The sequence below is a fragment of the Athene noctua genome, chromosome 11 (assembly GCF_965140245.1).
Source record: "Athene noctua chromosome 11, bAthNoc1.hap1.1, whole genome shotgun sequence".
In the NCBI taxonomy this organism is placed as follows: domain Eukaryota; kingdom Metazoa; phylum Chordata; class Aves; order Strigiformes; family Strigidae; genus Athene; species Athene noctua.
Genome location: NC_134047.1, coordinates 23,768,459 through 23,782,647, shown reverse-complemented (window position 1 = coordinate 23,782,647; position 14,189 = coordinate 23,768,459). Strand labels below are relative to the sequence as shown.

Genomic DNA, 14,189 nt, shown 5'->3' with positions numbered 1-14,189 from the left:
GAATAGAAAAGTAAAGCTGGGAGGGAAGCCCAGAGTCCTGCTCATTTCATAGGCACATGTCAGCAGCATTAACACTCCTCTTCACACTTCTGCTAGAACAGTAGAGTGTTTTACTGAATGTTAAGGAGATCAGAGCTGGGAAAGAAAGGGGCATTGAAACTTTCATATAGTTATACTAGAATAGAAAAATCTGAATTATGAGAAGACATTAAAGAGAAGTATCTTACGCAGGCCAGGAACAAAACAAAAGACCTAAGGGATGAGAGAGTGATACTGGTGTATGACCCACATAACCTCAGTGTAAGAAACACGAGTCTCGTATCCACACTGTGCGTGAGACGACGTTCAATTGCGATGCTGCCCCCAGCTCTGTTCCCATCAGACTGTTTCTAGCAGAGCTAAGCACCCTCTGTACTCATCAGTCCTCTGACACTCAGCACGCTGCAGGCAACTGCGGCTGTTCGTATGACCCAGGCACCTACTTTCACCTTGGAAACAGGACTGAAGAAAAATCAAGACGTGGATCCTGTTAACGGAGCTTAAGCAACAGCCAATTCAGAGCCACTTACTGTCTTGCTGGAAGTAACCTCTTACTGCCTAGCAGTAGTGCTTAAAAAAATCCTGAAAATCAGATCAAATTTTACTAAGGGAACAGAAGGTGATTGAGCCTACAATAAATAGTTGATAAGTTCAATGGAAAAAATATTAGAAATGCTTTTAGCAGCTGTTCCAGCTAAAATAATCAATAGCCTTATTGTTAAAAAGCCACACCCACAAACATACTGAAATATAAGAATAAATTAAAGTTTACCTGAGATACATAACCGGGAGGCACAAATATAGGCGGCATAGAACCATTTGGTGACATCATAGGAACATGTGCTGGACCTGAGAAGTAACAAGGTGCCACTTTTTAACAAACAAGGCTTTTACAAACTCTCGAGACACCTTTTTTTCCCAAGGTGGTGGCTCACTTCGGTGCCTGAAAAGCCAGCAACTGCATCCAACTCTGTATTTACAGAACTACTTTTAGACAAGTGGATTTAGAAGCAAGGCTTAAACTATCCATTTAAGAAGTCAGTTTGGAGAGAAACTTCAATCCTCAGGATTGTGAGTTTAAAAAATAAAATGACTGTACCACGTTTCCATCAAGAAAAATCATGTAATTTATGTCACTGATGAATAACTCAGTTTCACACTCAAAATACATATTAAGTATGGTTTAATAACTTTCAGGAAGCATCCAGAATTTTAGATAATATTGCTGAATATAAGCATGGCTGTATATTTATTTGTCAAAAAACAATGAGATTTATCCCAACCACCATGCTTAGACAGCCAAAAGTATTTCTTTAATTGTACGAAAATCAGCATAGATAAATGTTAGTTCTTATTTTGTGACAGTTAAAAGTCTGTAGCAACGACATGGGCACCATAGTAATGCTGACAGCTGGGTCTATCAACTTTTTTTTTTTTTTTTTAAAGTAATAATATATTATTTTCCACATCAAGCTGAAAGAAAGTACTCCTGTCCGGGATTTGATGAAAGCAGAATAGACACATTTATATAATACAATTTGAAATAGTGAAAAACATTCCAAAAATGGAAGTACTGATAAATTCAACTTGACTTACAGGAGATATTTTGACCCGACTGAGATCTGCAGTTCTGTCACTTACCCAGAAGGTACAAAGTAGTTTGTAGCCACACACAGAGGGTAGCAACGCTTCCCACAGTATCAGCAGACTGCTAATGGCACTACCTTACAGTAAAGTGAGGTCACACAGCATCTATTAAAGTTGTTTAGATCAGTGTGGACTAAATCCCATGTAAATTCATGTGTTAGGATTCTGAGAAGACGTTTGAGATGCCCGCCTTTTATAAATCAGCAGCAAAGTCTGCAGAGGTGCGGGGAATCTTGGCAATTTCCCAGTGCTGTCTCTCATTTGTGCTTTAAGTACAAACTGAAAAATCTGATTTATTACATCGCAGAACATATAAAAACACATTTGACGTTACAAAAACAAATACTGGCCGTAATTCTGTGGTATTTGCAGAATCAAAATGTTTGGATTCAGTACTTCAGTTGTTCTTTTACCTTGAATACACTGAATGTGTCCATCTTCAGTTGTAATTGTAAATGTTTCACCTGGGTTTACCTGTACAAGAATAACCTGTAGAAAACAAAGCACAGAAGAGGTGTGATTTTTTTTTTTTTTTTTTTTTTAATTTTAGAAATTACCTGGGGGAAAACCCCCCATCTCTCCCTTATACCCACATGCTGGATTAAAACAATATGGTTTTGGCAACCTTAGAGAGTAAAAAAAGCAAGATGAGAAACACTGACAGGTACAATGACATTTCTTCATACTTTGGCATAAACCCATTAGTTTTGCATAATGGGTATTTTTCTCCGATTCCTACCAGAAGTGCTTTTTTCCCTTGATACACTCATTTAATTAAGCTTTTATTTTCAGTGTTTTCACACTGCTTTTTCTTCTTTTACTGAAGCAATAAATTATCTAAAATTCACCTTGCTTTCCAAGCTTTGCCTATGAGATTATTGCAGTTTCAGGGCTAAATTGGCAAATCAGGATGCAAATAAAAAAAAAAAAAAAAAAAAGGGGGATGAGAAACAAAGAAAAAACATGCTTTGCCCAAAACTCAGCCATGTCTTTTCACTGAAAGCATGCTGGTATGTATTTTGACAATATATTCTCTGATGCTATCGAGTAACTTAATAAAGCATATGCAGTCCCTTGAGGGTGGAAGGAGGGTAGAAGAGGTGGTGAAGCAGGTCACGGCTACCACCTCTGCTCTACAGCTCCTGAAAGATCAGGTGTATTTTCTCACACGTTTGTGTAATCCTGCAGCTAAAGAAATACAGCCAGCAGTGAGATTCCGCAGGTCAACGCGGACACGACCGTGTTCGCTGTCACACAAATCAACGTGGACATCTGCCAGAATTATTCCTTGGGCAGCCGACAGCACCGCTTCCCTTGTGCTGGGTAACACGAATGAGCACCCCCCGTTCTACCCCATTCCTACCACGTGTTTCAGTCGTATTGTAAAATACTGGCAGCTGTGCTTCAGTTTTATTGTAACATGGCAACATTACTCCAAGAATTTTGCAGTGAGATTCTACTATATTACATAGACACAGGTCTAATTCTTCAGTAAAATGACGGGTTTGGCCATGTAAGAACTCTACTTACATGGTCAAAATTCCACCTTGGTGACAGCTAGCACGTAAAGAAGAAAGACTGATGCAAAAATTGAAATAAAATATTTGTAAAATTAGCTATGAAACACAAGAAGTATAATTTTCTTTCATTCGATTTTTATAAAATATTTTTATACTATTCATGGAATGACATTTCTCTCAGGTAGATGGACCTCAAGAGCTCACCTAGTCGCCTAACTCCCAGTAAAAATGAACTACAAATGATGTTAATAAATGAGCCTGTCTGTTTTGTGCTGCTGCATCTCCAGCGATGGAGCTCCGTCAACTCCCCAGGCACCCGCACCAGTTTCACCACCCTCATCATTACAGATTTTATCATCCAACCTCAACATTCCCTGCTTCAGCCTGAACCCTTACTCCATGTCTTAACCACCAACGAATAAAGAATAAAGCACCAATAAAAGAAAGATTGTTTTCTGTGATTTAGATGACAAACACTGTACATAAATCCCTTTGGGGTTTGTATCTGCCTTTTTTTGGAAACGGTGCAACACTGATGACTTCCACTTGTAGTCTTTATTCATCCCTGTTTCGAAAGGATTGCTACTAAACCAGTCATTCCTTATGAGAAGCTGACTACCTAAACGCAGTACTTTGTACTTGCTGCTGATTTTCTAGATTATCTTGCTAGTAATTAAAATAATTTCAGGCTTCCAAGACGCCTGCAATTCCTCCCATTTCCTATCAGCTGCAGATTTAAGTACACCTCAATTCTATTATATTGGCCATTAATAAAAAGATCGTTGAAAAGAATGAGATTTAAAAAGATTGTGTCGTCCCTCATTCAAACTTTGCATTTTAACCAATTCCACTTACTCTTTTCCAAAGAATTTCCCACGTAGCTTTTGCTGGCATTAAGCAAAGCACGTTTCTCCAGCTAACATGTAAGAGAGTAAGTGCAAACATACCCACGTTTCCTGAAGTTACAGCTTACATCTCCCATTTCTCTCTCCCCCTACTCCCGGTTGCAACTTCAGCACAGAAAGGGGTTGAGGTTTGCACAGATCTCTTACATTTAAACTGCCGGGTGTGAAACAAAAACCAGCAGAGCCATAGATGTTGTCCAACGCTGATTCTGCAGCTTCTGCATGCTGCTGTATTAACCTTAGCTTTTCTTTTTTAACGAGGGATGTAGAAGCATATGTGAACACAGACCCTGCTCCAGTGAGTTCACAGTACAGGAGAACTTTAGGTAGATGAGTTGCTTCTTGACATAAGTAAAAGACCAAAACCCCCTGAGAAGGCCAACTCGCCAGTCAGCAATATTTATTAGGGTTCCATGAGAAGGACAGATGGGAGATAATACTTTTTAAAATGGCATCATTAAAACGCTGAAACTTAAGCAGATCTGTCATTTCAGTCTATAAGTAAACTTACGACTTCAATGCTACTGAACTTCTAGGAGTAAAGAGAGAGAAGCAATGTTAATTATTTAAAGAAAACTGGCAATAATGGGCTGGGGATTTGGCAGAGCACAAAGAAGCAGGGAAGAGGAGGGCTGCTGTGAAGAATCGTTGCTGGGGAAGGACACTAGCAGGGGACTGGGCTCCACAGGCACGTACTAAACCTCACAGCAAGTCTCATCTTCGAGGGCAAGAAAATTCAGAGGCAGAAAAGGGATCCTTTCAGAAACGCAGAGCCTCTGAACGTGTCAGATCTTCGGAACAGGTTTCAATTAACTGAAGTTCTCACAAACAGTTCAGGAAACTATTAAGTGAACTCAGCGAAAAGGATCATAAGTAAGCAGTGTAATCACAGGGCTGTAGGAGCAGTTCAGAGACTGGAATTTCAGGAATCCACGGGGCAATGTCTTAGAGGAATGACTCATTATAATTAATGAAGCAAATGCAGTTCCATCTACCTTCCACCAAGGAAAATTTCCAGGAAGCTTGAGTGTTTCTAATGAGTCAAACTGAGCCAAGTTAGACGACAGAGTAGTGCTAGGAGTCACAGATCTGTCAACACCTTCAGGTGTCCCACGCAACCACTGCAGAACTAGCGGGATCAACACAGTCTGAAAGCTCTTTCAAAGCACCGGTCAGTGTTTTGCTTTTACCCCTTACTCACACACTTTCCACTGCTGCAGTTTTTTGAGAAAAAGAAAGCCTTCCAGAAAAATTCCAACTTCATGTGAAATGAAACTAATGACCCGGGTGCTGCATCTGGCTGAAGCAATTGGCCAAACAGCCCAAGTTTTATTTCTGAAAAAAGAAAAACCAACCCACTGTATAATACTCTACAATTAGCTTATCCTCCATGGCACTGGCAGCAAAGTACTTAAAAATCATCTGCATTAATAAAGTTTCTAAGTCAATACTCTATTTAAAAGCAAACTTGCCAATGTGAGACTGTAGCTGGGAAGAATCTCTGGGGAAAAGTGCCACAAACAAGAGCAGCAAGTGTATTTGTTAGGTAACCAGAGGATGGCAACATAATGTGATTGTTTATATAAACACACCTTGGAGTAAGAAATATTGACACATTATCATGAAATCACATTCCTGGTCCCATGAAGATTTTCACTAGATAGACTTACTCATTATTTCCAATATAATTTAATTACAAGTCTTGGAGACCATCAGCTTTCAAGTCTACTCTTCAAATGCCATTTTCCCATGCATCTCCAAGGTACAACCATTTTTTGTGGGTTTTTGTTTGCCTTTTTTTTAAAAAAAAAAACCAAAACCCTCACCTAATTGCAGACAGTCTCCACCAGGTTCCAAAAACTTCAGTGACTGTCACCTTCTTTGGGGTCATTCAATACACACATCTATACAATTCTACATGCTATACAAATACAGCTACGGAGATGGTCACCAGTTAAATCTCCTTGACCTCTTTTCCTGGTGTAACATGAAACACTACCTACTGAATAGCCTCACCGCTGGGCAGCGTCTAAAATTTCACGTTGCTAACGCTGGAACCTCAGAACCAGCTTAGAGATCTATAGCTTTACTTATTTCAAAACACAGTCACGGTACTTTTATCTTGAGTCTGAGGTGAAAAAAGGCAGAGTAGACTTTTTTCTTTTTAAATAAAGGCTATTTTTCTAAGCAAATATACTACAGTCCCTTCGCATCTGTAACAACTACAAAGTGAAGGATATCTCATTTAAAACTTGCCAGCATTTGTGGTCTATTGGAGCCTAACCAAATCATGATTATTTTCTTGTACCTTGTTTCTCCACTGTACATTCAAACATGCCAAGGTCTTCACTGTTACCCTTCATAATCACTTTAGATTACACTTATCCTCTGGAAACTTTTACACAACCTTCCCTTCTGGATTAACCCCTTAATTACTATTTCAACTAGTGTCAGACCCTTGAAGTGACTGATCAGATTAAAAGTCCCCCAAAAAAGACTTTTGTCCCTTGCTTCAACAAAATGATGATTTAACTCATTTCACTAAAGCCTTCAAATTTATGTTTCATAATTGTAGAATCCTAGAACAGCCCAGGTTGGAAGGGACCTTGAGAGATCACCTGGTTCAACCTTTTCTGGGAAAGGGAGACTAAATGAGATTATCTAGCACCCTGTCCAGTCGCAGCCAGTCAACAAACAGCCCCGTAGCTATTTAAAACAAACAACCCAACCTTTCCTCTCCTACCAGGATCTGTCAGGTTTGTAGCTGCTAGGTCAGGGGGAAGATGCTTCTTAAATTAAGATCCAGTGCTAAAATGTCAGGATGCCTGTAGTATTCCTGAGTGCACTGAAAGTCTGTCTCCAAACGATGTGAAGATATCTCAGCATTTGTAGTACAAGACACTCAGCTTCTACTGCCAAAGAGTAATTTCACTTCAAGTTTACTGACAACTTACACAAGCTCGTGCTTCAAATTGTTTAGCTTTCACTTTTGTCTGTATTTCTAAGCATACTAGGTACTTCTGAAGGGTTGCATCCAATAGAATTCTAGAGTTTCAAGTATATATACTTCGGTTTCACCACTGCACTGTAATTATTAATGAAGATACTTAATATCAGGAAACCAAGGTCTTCCCTCTCAATTCCCTGCAATAGATTTCTTGGTTTAGAACACTGCAACCACTTGCTAATCTTTGTTATTTCACATGAGCTTTAAGAGCAGCTTTCAAACCCTTTGTGCTTTATTAAATCCATAGATTTTTCTTTTTATTCTTTTTTTTAGCTCAATTTTAAAGCACTTACATGCATATAACAAACATTCCTTTGAATCTGCAATCTTCCCACATTTCCGCTACATTAACGTTGATTTTCTTCCTCTCTATTTGCACTTTTACTGCTCATACATATCAGTGCTGAGAACCACATGCTTCTCTAACTCTGCAAATCAGTATTGGAGTTGCTTTATTTCAGGCCTCATCTTTCAGCCATCAGGTAAGTTGTACAACAAATAGTTTTTCTATGCTGTTTTCTACAGCATGTTTGAATACCAAACTCCCTACCACCACCACTGGCACAGTATTACATGACTTTTGTAAAAATGCAAAGGATTTCCTTGCCTGTTGTATGCTGTCCCCATTAACCATGTGAGGTAGAAGTGGCACTTCATTCAATATCGGAGTAGCTTCTAAGGGAGGCGGCTGGTCGGCCATCATGTCTGAAAACCATTCATTGACAACTGCTCACGTTAACCACCTGCTAAAACAAAAAGAAAGGGCCAATATTAGGTACGTCTCTCCTCCAAATAATTCTCTGCTTCGTTTGCCAAACTTGGTACCAGTGTTTCAGAAGAAAAATAAAGCAGTGCCTTCAGGACAGTGTGTGTTGTTTTTTTTTTTCTTCTCCACAAAACTAACACTTGCACTATGCTATTATTTGACTCCTTTAATGACAGCGATTCAAGAATATTTGAAAACCCAATAGGAAAATAGCATCAGACTTCAACACTCCACAACTCTCCCCCAAAGATTTTCAAATAAACTGACTTTAATTGGAGACAAAAGTTACCGTAAAACATCCACCTCTAGCTTCACTGCACACTTAAAAACTTGTGCAAACTGCCAGTCTTAGAAGTACGGAGGGTCACAGGTCATATACCCAAGTTCTTCCTAGAGGAGTACACCCAAGGAGCCCAACGCATTACCCCACTTTTAATTTTTAAGTACTGCATTTAAGCAATACATATCCTTCTTCCAAAAAATATGCTCTTTAAGTACGTACCACGCATATTCAACTCGACATGCCACAAGTGATGAAATCGTTCTGCAGGTGATGCAATCAGTAGCATAATTTACACTTAGGCAGCACTTTACTGTTAAATTTGTCGTTACAACTTCTAAATTGCTTGTACTCCAGAACCTAAGTTTTAGGCCAAATAATTCACATCCTATGCGTACCTTTCAGTCCCTGTGATGATCAAAAAACCCCCTCAAACCATGCAATTTCTCCAACGTTGTAAGATGTCATCAACGCAGAAGTCTGACACCGTGAAAATAAAGCTTAAGGCAACACAAGAGAGTACTTTGTCCAAAAGTCTTTAACTGAGCACTCTGGAGAACTGCATATGGAAAAGTGCTGCATAGTTTTGGGCTTCTAGTGAATAACCTATAATTACAGTAAGTCAAAACACAATCCAAATGTTAGTGAATTTTCAGAGCGTAGTTAATTCAGCATCCATAAAAAGCACAAGATAACAGGATGCAGGAAATGCTGACATTTCCTTCTCCCTTCCCATTACCTCCTATAAACCCAGACAGAAGACAAAATGCAGTTAGGAGACTCCAATTCATTAAATTAAAAATAAAAAGCTGAAGCAAACCAAAAAACATTTCCCACTCCCAAATCTGTGCATGAACCAAGTCAATCTATGTACAACTGCCAAACCCTTGTTCAGTTCTCTATAACCAGTATGGAAAGTACAGTGTGTGTGGGGGGGAAATAAATAATTTCTTTCGGCATTAACTCATTTTGTTCAGAAAGGGTGTGTAGTAAAAATTGAGATTACAAGGATTTCTCCTGTATTACCATTACAAGGTAAAGAGGCTGGTAGCATCCACTGGTACAAACCACATTCTTTCTTGTTTGCAAAAGCATGTCAAAAGAACTGATACAATCACAGCGCCACAAAACACAGCATAACAAAATACTCAAGACTGCCAAAGAAACCAGCTCATTCTGCATGCCAATTGTTTTCCAGGTCTGCTCCAGTAACAACTTTTAAAGAGGCCAAATATGACTGCACAGGTGCAAGGGCTAGACACACCCTCCAAAGTTTAGATCTGTATCAGGTTGGTCCTAAATATACTTAAAACATATTAGCACGTTATTTATTTCCTGAATAAACTAATCATCCATGCTATTTTTCAGATTTTGAATTACCCCTACCAAGGAAACAAATTCAACTGATTGTATATAGCTATTCCATTTAAAAATACCTGCATGGTAACGCAGGCAGTCAGCATGTTAAGATTAAGGCAGAAGTTTCTTCCACTCCACCTCTCCCATTTTTAGAGGTTTAGAGGTGAGATCTAAGTCTTAAAAGCTGTAGCAGGAATTCAGTATACACAGGCAGACTGAAAATACTTTTATATATGCATATCATCTCAATTTCTTTCATCTAACAAACTCAGAGACGACAGAAATTAGCACTTAAGATAGAGGGGAAAACCCTTTACCAAAAAATAACTACATCTGCATTCAAATGTTCAACTAACCAAAATAACCAGCTGTAGAAAAACGTGTTCTGAAACAAGTCCCAATGCCACCTGCAATTTTAAATAAACGTTCACAGTTTCTATCCTGGTCTCCTACACTGGCTGAAAATAATTCTCTGAGGCTTTGTCTACATTAGCGAGCAGCACAGTAACCTGGAGAGCACAGCAACACCATCCACGTGGTTTTCAGAATCCTTAATCTATTGTCTAATGACACAGGTGGTATTTACACCTATGCACACACAGAATCCCAGAACCATCCGGGTTGGAAAAGCCCCTGCAGCTCCTCCAGCCCAACCATGACCCTCCCCCTGACCGTTCCCAACTCCCCCAGATCCCTCAGCGCTGGCTCAGCCCGACTCTTCAACCCCTCCAGGGATCCCGGGGACTCCCCCCTGCCCTGGGCAGCCCATTCCAACGCCCAACAGCCCCTTCTGCACAGAAATCCTTCCTCAGAGCCAGCCTGACCCTGCCCTGGGCAGCTTGAGGCCATTCCCTCGGGGCCTGGCGCTGGGGCCTTGGCTCCAGAGACTCACCCCCCTCTCTGCCCCCTCCTGGCAGGGAGTTGCAGAGGGCCAGGAGGTCTCCCCTCAGCCTCCTCTGCTCCAGACTGAACAAGTTTTGCACATGTTCTACTTGTTTAGTGCTGCAACTTCTCATTTTTCAGAGGAAGAACTTAATACTTTGGAGTATGAGGAAACAAGTGTTCTTAATGTCAACCTTCAAAAACAGCAAGTACAATTTCATGTCTTGGTAGGAATCTCCATATGGTCAGAGAAAATGGAAGTACTAGCATAAATTAAACCACTTTACTAACTCTTGTGCGGTTTCACCGGGCTCAGAACACTAACATTTTACTGTAGAGCTGGGCTCAGAGGGCGGCAGAACACTAACGATAAAGGGGAACATCCCACTGCATAGTGATGGACTTTGCAAAAAGCCCAAGGTTTTTTGCTATTAGAGAACAGCTTCATTCCTTGAAAACACTGATAAGAGAGCCGCAAAAGCCACCACTGCTCTCAGAGGTATGACCTCTGCTGAGAACACGGGACTCAACCCCTCCCCAGTGTGACAGATAACATTTTTGCAAGGGAAAGAAAGCACTCCCACTGAACATGGTATCAACGGGTTCACCTCCCAAAGTCCCCTTTTTGTTCAAGGAACTAGGTGGTATTTGGGTAAATAAGAAGAGAATTCCTGAAAAATTATTACACACTCAGCACAATTTCCTGAAAAAACAAAACAAAGAAATGGAGCTCTATCTTGAAAAGCCATTACCTACACCCTCCTACTGCTAGTCTAGGAGCAAGGATTCCAGCCCTGCCTCGCCACAGAAGGCAGCAGCAGGGCAGGCAGAGATCTTTGGGAGATGCGAGGGTCCTGAACCCACCTCCATCCGCAACTCCCTCAGTCAAAGTCCTTCCCAAGCCTCACAGCTCCCCTCAAAAGCTGTCACCAATGCTGGGCATTCTCTGAACCCTCAGTTTTACCCCAAACCAAGCAGGCTTGGACAGGCAAATCCAACTAGTGAGCTGTGCACGGCCCAAAAAGGAATAACCTACCTATAGGCAGAACTGCACCAAAAATCTGCTCGGGTTCCATAAAGGTAGTTTACTTTCTCAAGTGCTTGGTAACAGAAGCTCAGGCTGCTATTTTCCAGGGTCTGTTCCTGGCAGCTGGGTGTTTTCGTCACTACTAACTATCCATCAGGGCAAAAAAAGAAGAAAAAAAGGGTTGGCACTAAGAATTCACAGGCTGCACTGACATTAAAGATAAACTAATACACAAAATTCTGAATTCTAGACTAAAACTAAACAAGAAAAGTCCCATCTGCAAGCCTTAAAGACTAAGCAAATGTTGTAGTTTTCAGAGGTGCCAAGGCATATACTGAGAATTAGTGAATCATCACACGCAAATGAAGAGCAGAATTTGCAGAGGCATCTTCTAAGAGCTTTGTCACTATGCACTGGCGATTTTTGAGTCAGTATGGAATTAAACAGATTAAGTTTTAGAAAGGTTATATTTTGCAATGGTACTTCTGGCCTGATTCATTTCTTTACAGTGGTTTCTATTAGACATCAGTTAAAGGTCGTTCCCAAACCTTGTTTGAGCTGAAGGATGAATTCAGCCCATACAGCATGACAGCCATTAAAAAAAGAATTGGGACTAACCATCACGGAAACAAACCATCCAAAGCACTCTTCTAGCAAAGCTGAAAGAAGCGGCAGTGGGTATTGCATTTTAAGTTATCAAAAATCTACACTGGAAATAGCTTGAGCTACTGCTTCAAAAGATTATTTGCTCAAGACACACGCATCTAAAAAGCTGAATTATTTTGTCATTTATTTCACAACGTCGAAAACGATTCATTATTTTAAACTAAATAAAACCAGATCATATTTTAAAAATGTACCCTGAAAAGTGTTCCCGAGTAATTCAACGCTGTGCTAATGTAATACGGTTAATCATGTTAACCATATTAAAAAGGCGGCAATATTTTCCACTGACAGTCTCACACTACAAAGGCTTCTAAGAAAAACAGAAAATCTTAATGACTAGCCTTCCAGAAAACAATTACAGTATACAGCGGCTGTGCCTGACCTCACTTCCTGACATAGTAAAAATGCCGAGACGCTGGAAGACTGAAACATTGGCCTTCCCTTTTCTCCAGCCCAAATTCTTCTCAACCAGTGCTGCAGTCATCCTGGACCCCGTCCAGCTCCCGAGGATTCGCACTGAACTCAGTGTTCATTGATTCAGGCCTGCTCCCGTCTGAAGTCAGCGCCTCCACCGAGAGAGCTGGGCTCTTATTTACATACAAAACGGCTATTATGCTCCCGACGCGGAATGAGCAAAGCAAAGGTTGCTAACTGAAGTCTCTGTGATACTTAGACCATCGTACCTAAGTCTGGAAAACATCACGGATTCTTCATGAGACGTTATGAAACTCAGATTTAAAATAGTCTAAACCAGTTTCAATCCGAAGCGAAATGAATACGCAATTCTAGTACACGCAGGGAGTTAGTAAGAAATGCCTACTAACACTACTAGAAACAATCCTTACTGCATTACAAAGCCTCCTTTAGCCAGTCGCCAACGGGCAGCTTGGAATAAGGTGCCACCTTCAACTCACAGTCACTTCCACTTGAATGACACAACAGAAACTTCAAAATCCTAACAGTAGTATCTCTAAGAAAAAGTACGACCAGAATAATTTTCTTGTGTGAACACATCAGTTCTGTTTTATCAAGAGCTCTGGAACAGTCACCAGTAAACACCAATAAAACATCAACAATTTTACAGACACAGTTTCTCTTTAGGCAGTAACAGTGAATTTGCAACTCTTTATGTGCAGGGAATGTAAAAACAAAGGAAACTTTGTGTGTTCATTAAATGTGTTTTATAGCACTATACAAAAATAAGACAGTTTTCATATACTGAGAAAATAACTTTTTCATTGGAATTATCTTTTAATCATATTAACAGAACATGAGATTATCTATTGCACAAACGTGTAGCAGTGCTGTGCACTGAGCAAGTCTTAAAAATCGTGTTCTCTCGTGTTGAAGTATTTTCTTAATATATTAAAAATTTCTTCTCCAGAAAGATATCACACAGAAACTATATGGGGGAGAACACTGTAGATAGAAATGAATCAGCTTCATTTCACTGTCCAGAGTAGAGGCTGAACAGATTTCATAAACAGTTAAAAAAAAAAGCAGTTTATAATCCCACACAGAAGCTATAACAAAGACTGTATTTTCATTATAGTAAGTGCTGGATTTAATATGAGAAAGTTCCTATTCCCAGGAGCTTATTTCTTAAATGGAGATTTTTTTTTTTTTTAAATACAGTATGCCTGAGTTAGAAAGAACAATGTATCCAGGACCAAAGAGGAAATCTGATGGAGCTAGAAATTTAGCTCAGACTTCCTGATTTCTAGGTTCAGTGCCTTATGCAACCTTTTAGCCCGATCATAAGTTTACATTTATTGCAGGAAGTAAACTCTTACAATATCGCTATTTATGAAAAGCAGTATTGTATAAAACCCTAAAGCTTTAATTATACCTTTTTATATTAATAGAATTACTAATTAGTATTATATATTTACTACACTTTTATATATTTTATATATATTTATTTTCTCTAAGTGGGGGGAAAAAAAAGCCAACAGTCTTTTTACAAGCAACATACTCAGTGTCTTTTACCTTTGGAAAAAAGTTAACACCTAGAACTGGGTTTGTGGACACATACATGTATGAACCTCATGTACTCTGATAAAGCAAACGTTGAGACACTCTTGCAAACTG

General features: G+C 39.7%; 1 protein-coding gene across 4 annotated transcripts in view; it reads right to left on the bottom strand.

Moving 5' to 3' along the window:
* The window catches only part of LOC141964680 (fibronectin type-III domain-containing protein 3a-like), a 50,230-nt gene that overhangs the window by 23,891 nt on the left and 12,150 nt on the right, over positions 1 to 14,189 (bottom strand). For 2 of the 4 annotated variants that reach the window (XM_074915356.1, XM_074915357.1), the window contains 3 exons: positions 7,726 to 7,861; positions 2,100 to 2,175; positions 812 to 888 (listed from right to left, as the gene is read on the bottom strand). In XM_074915356.1, the coding sequence (XP_074771457.1) occupies positions 812 to 888; positions 2,100 to 2,175; positions 7,726 to 7,821 (249 nt within the window). In that variant the 5' untranslated portion in view covers positions 7,822 to 7,861. Of the gene's footprint in view, positions 1 to 811; positions 889 to 2,099; positions 2,176 to 7,725; positions 7,865 to 14,189 lie in introns of those variants that run through there. The other 2 variants (XM_074915355.1, XM_074915359.1) reach the window with 2 other exon arrangements.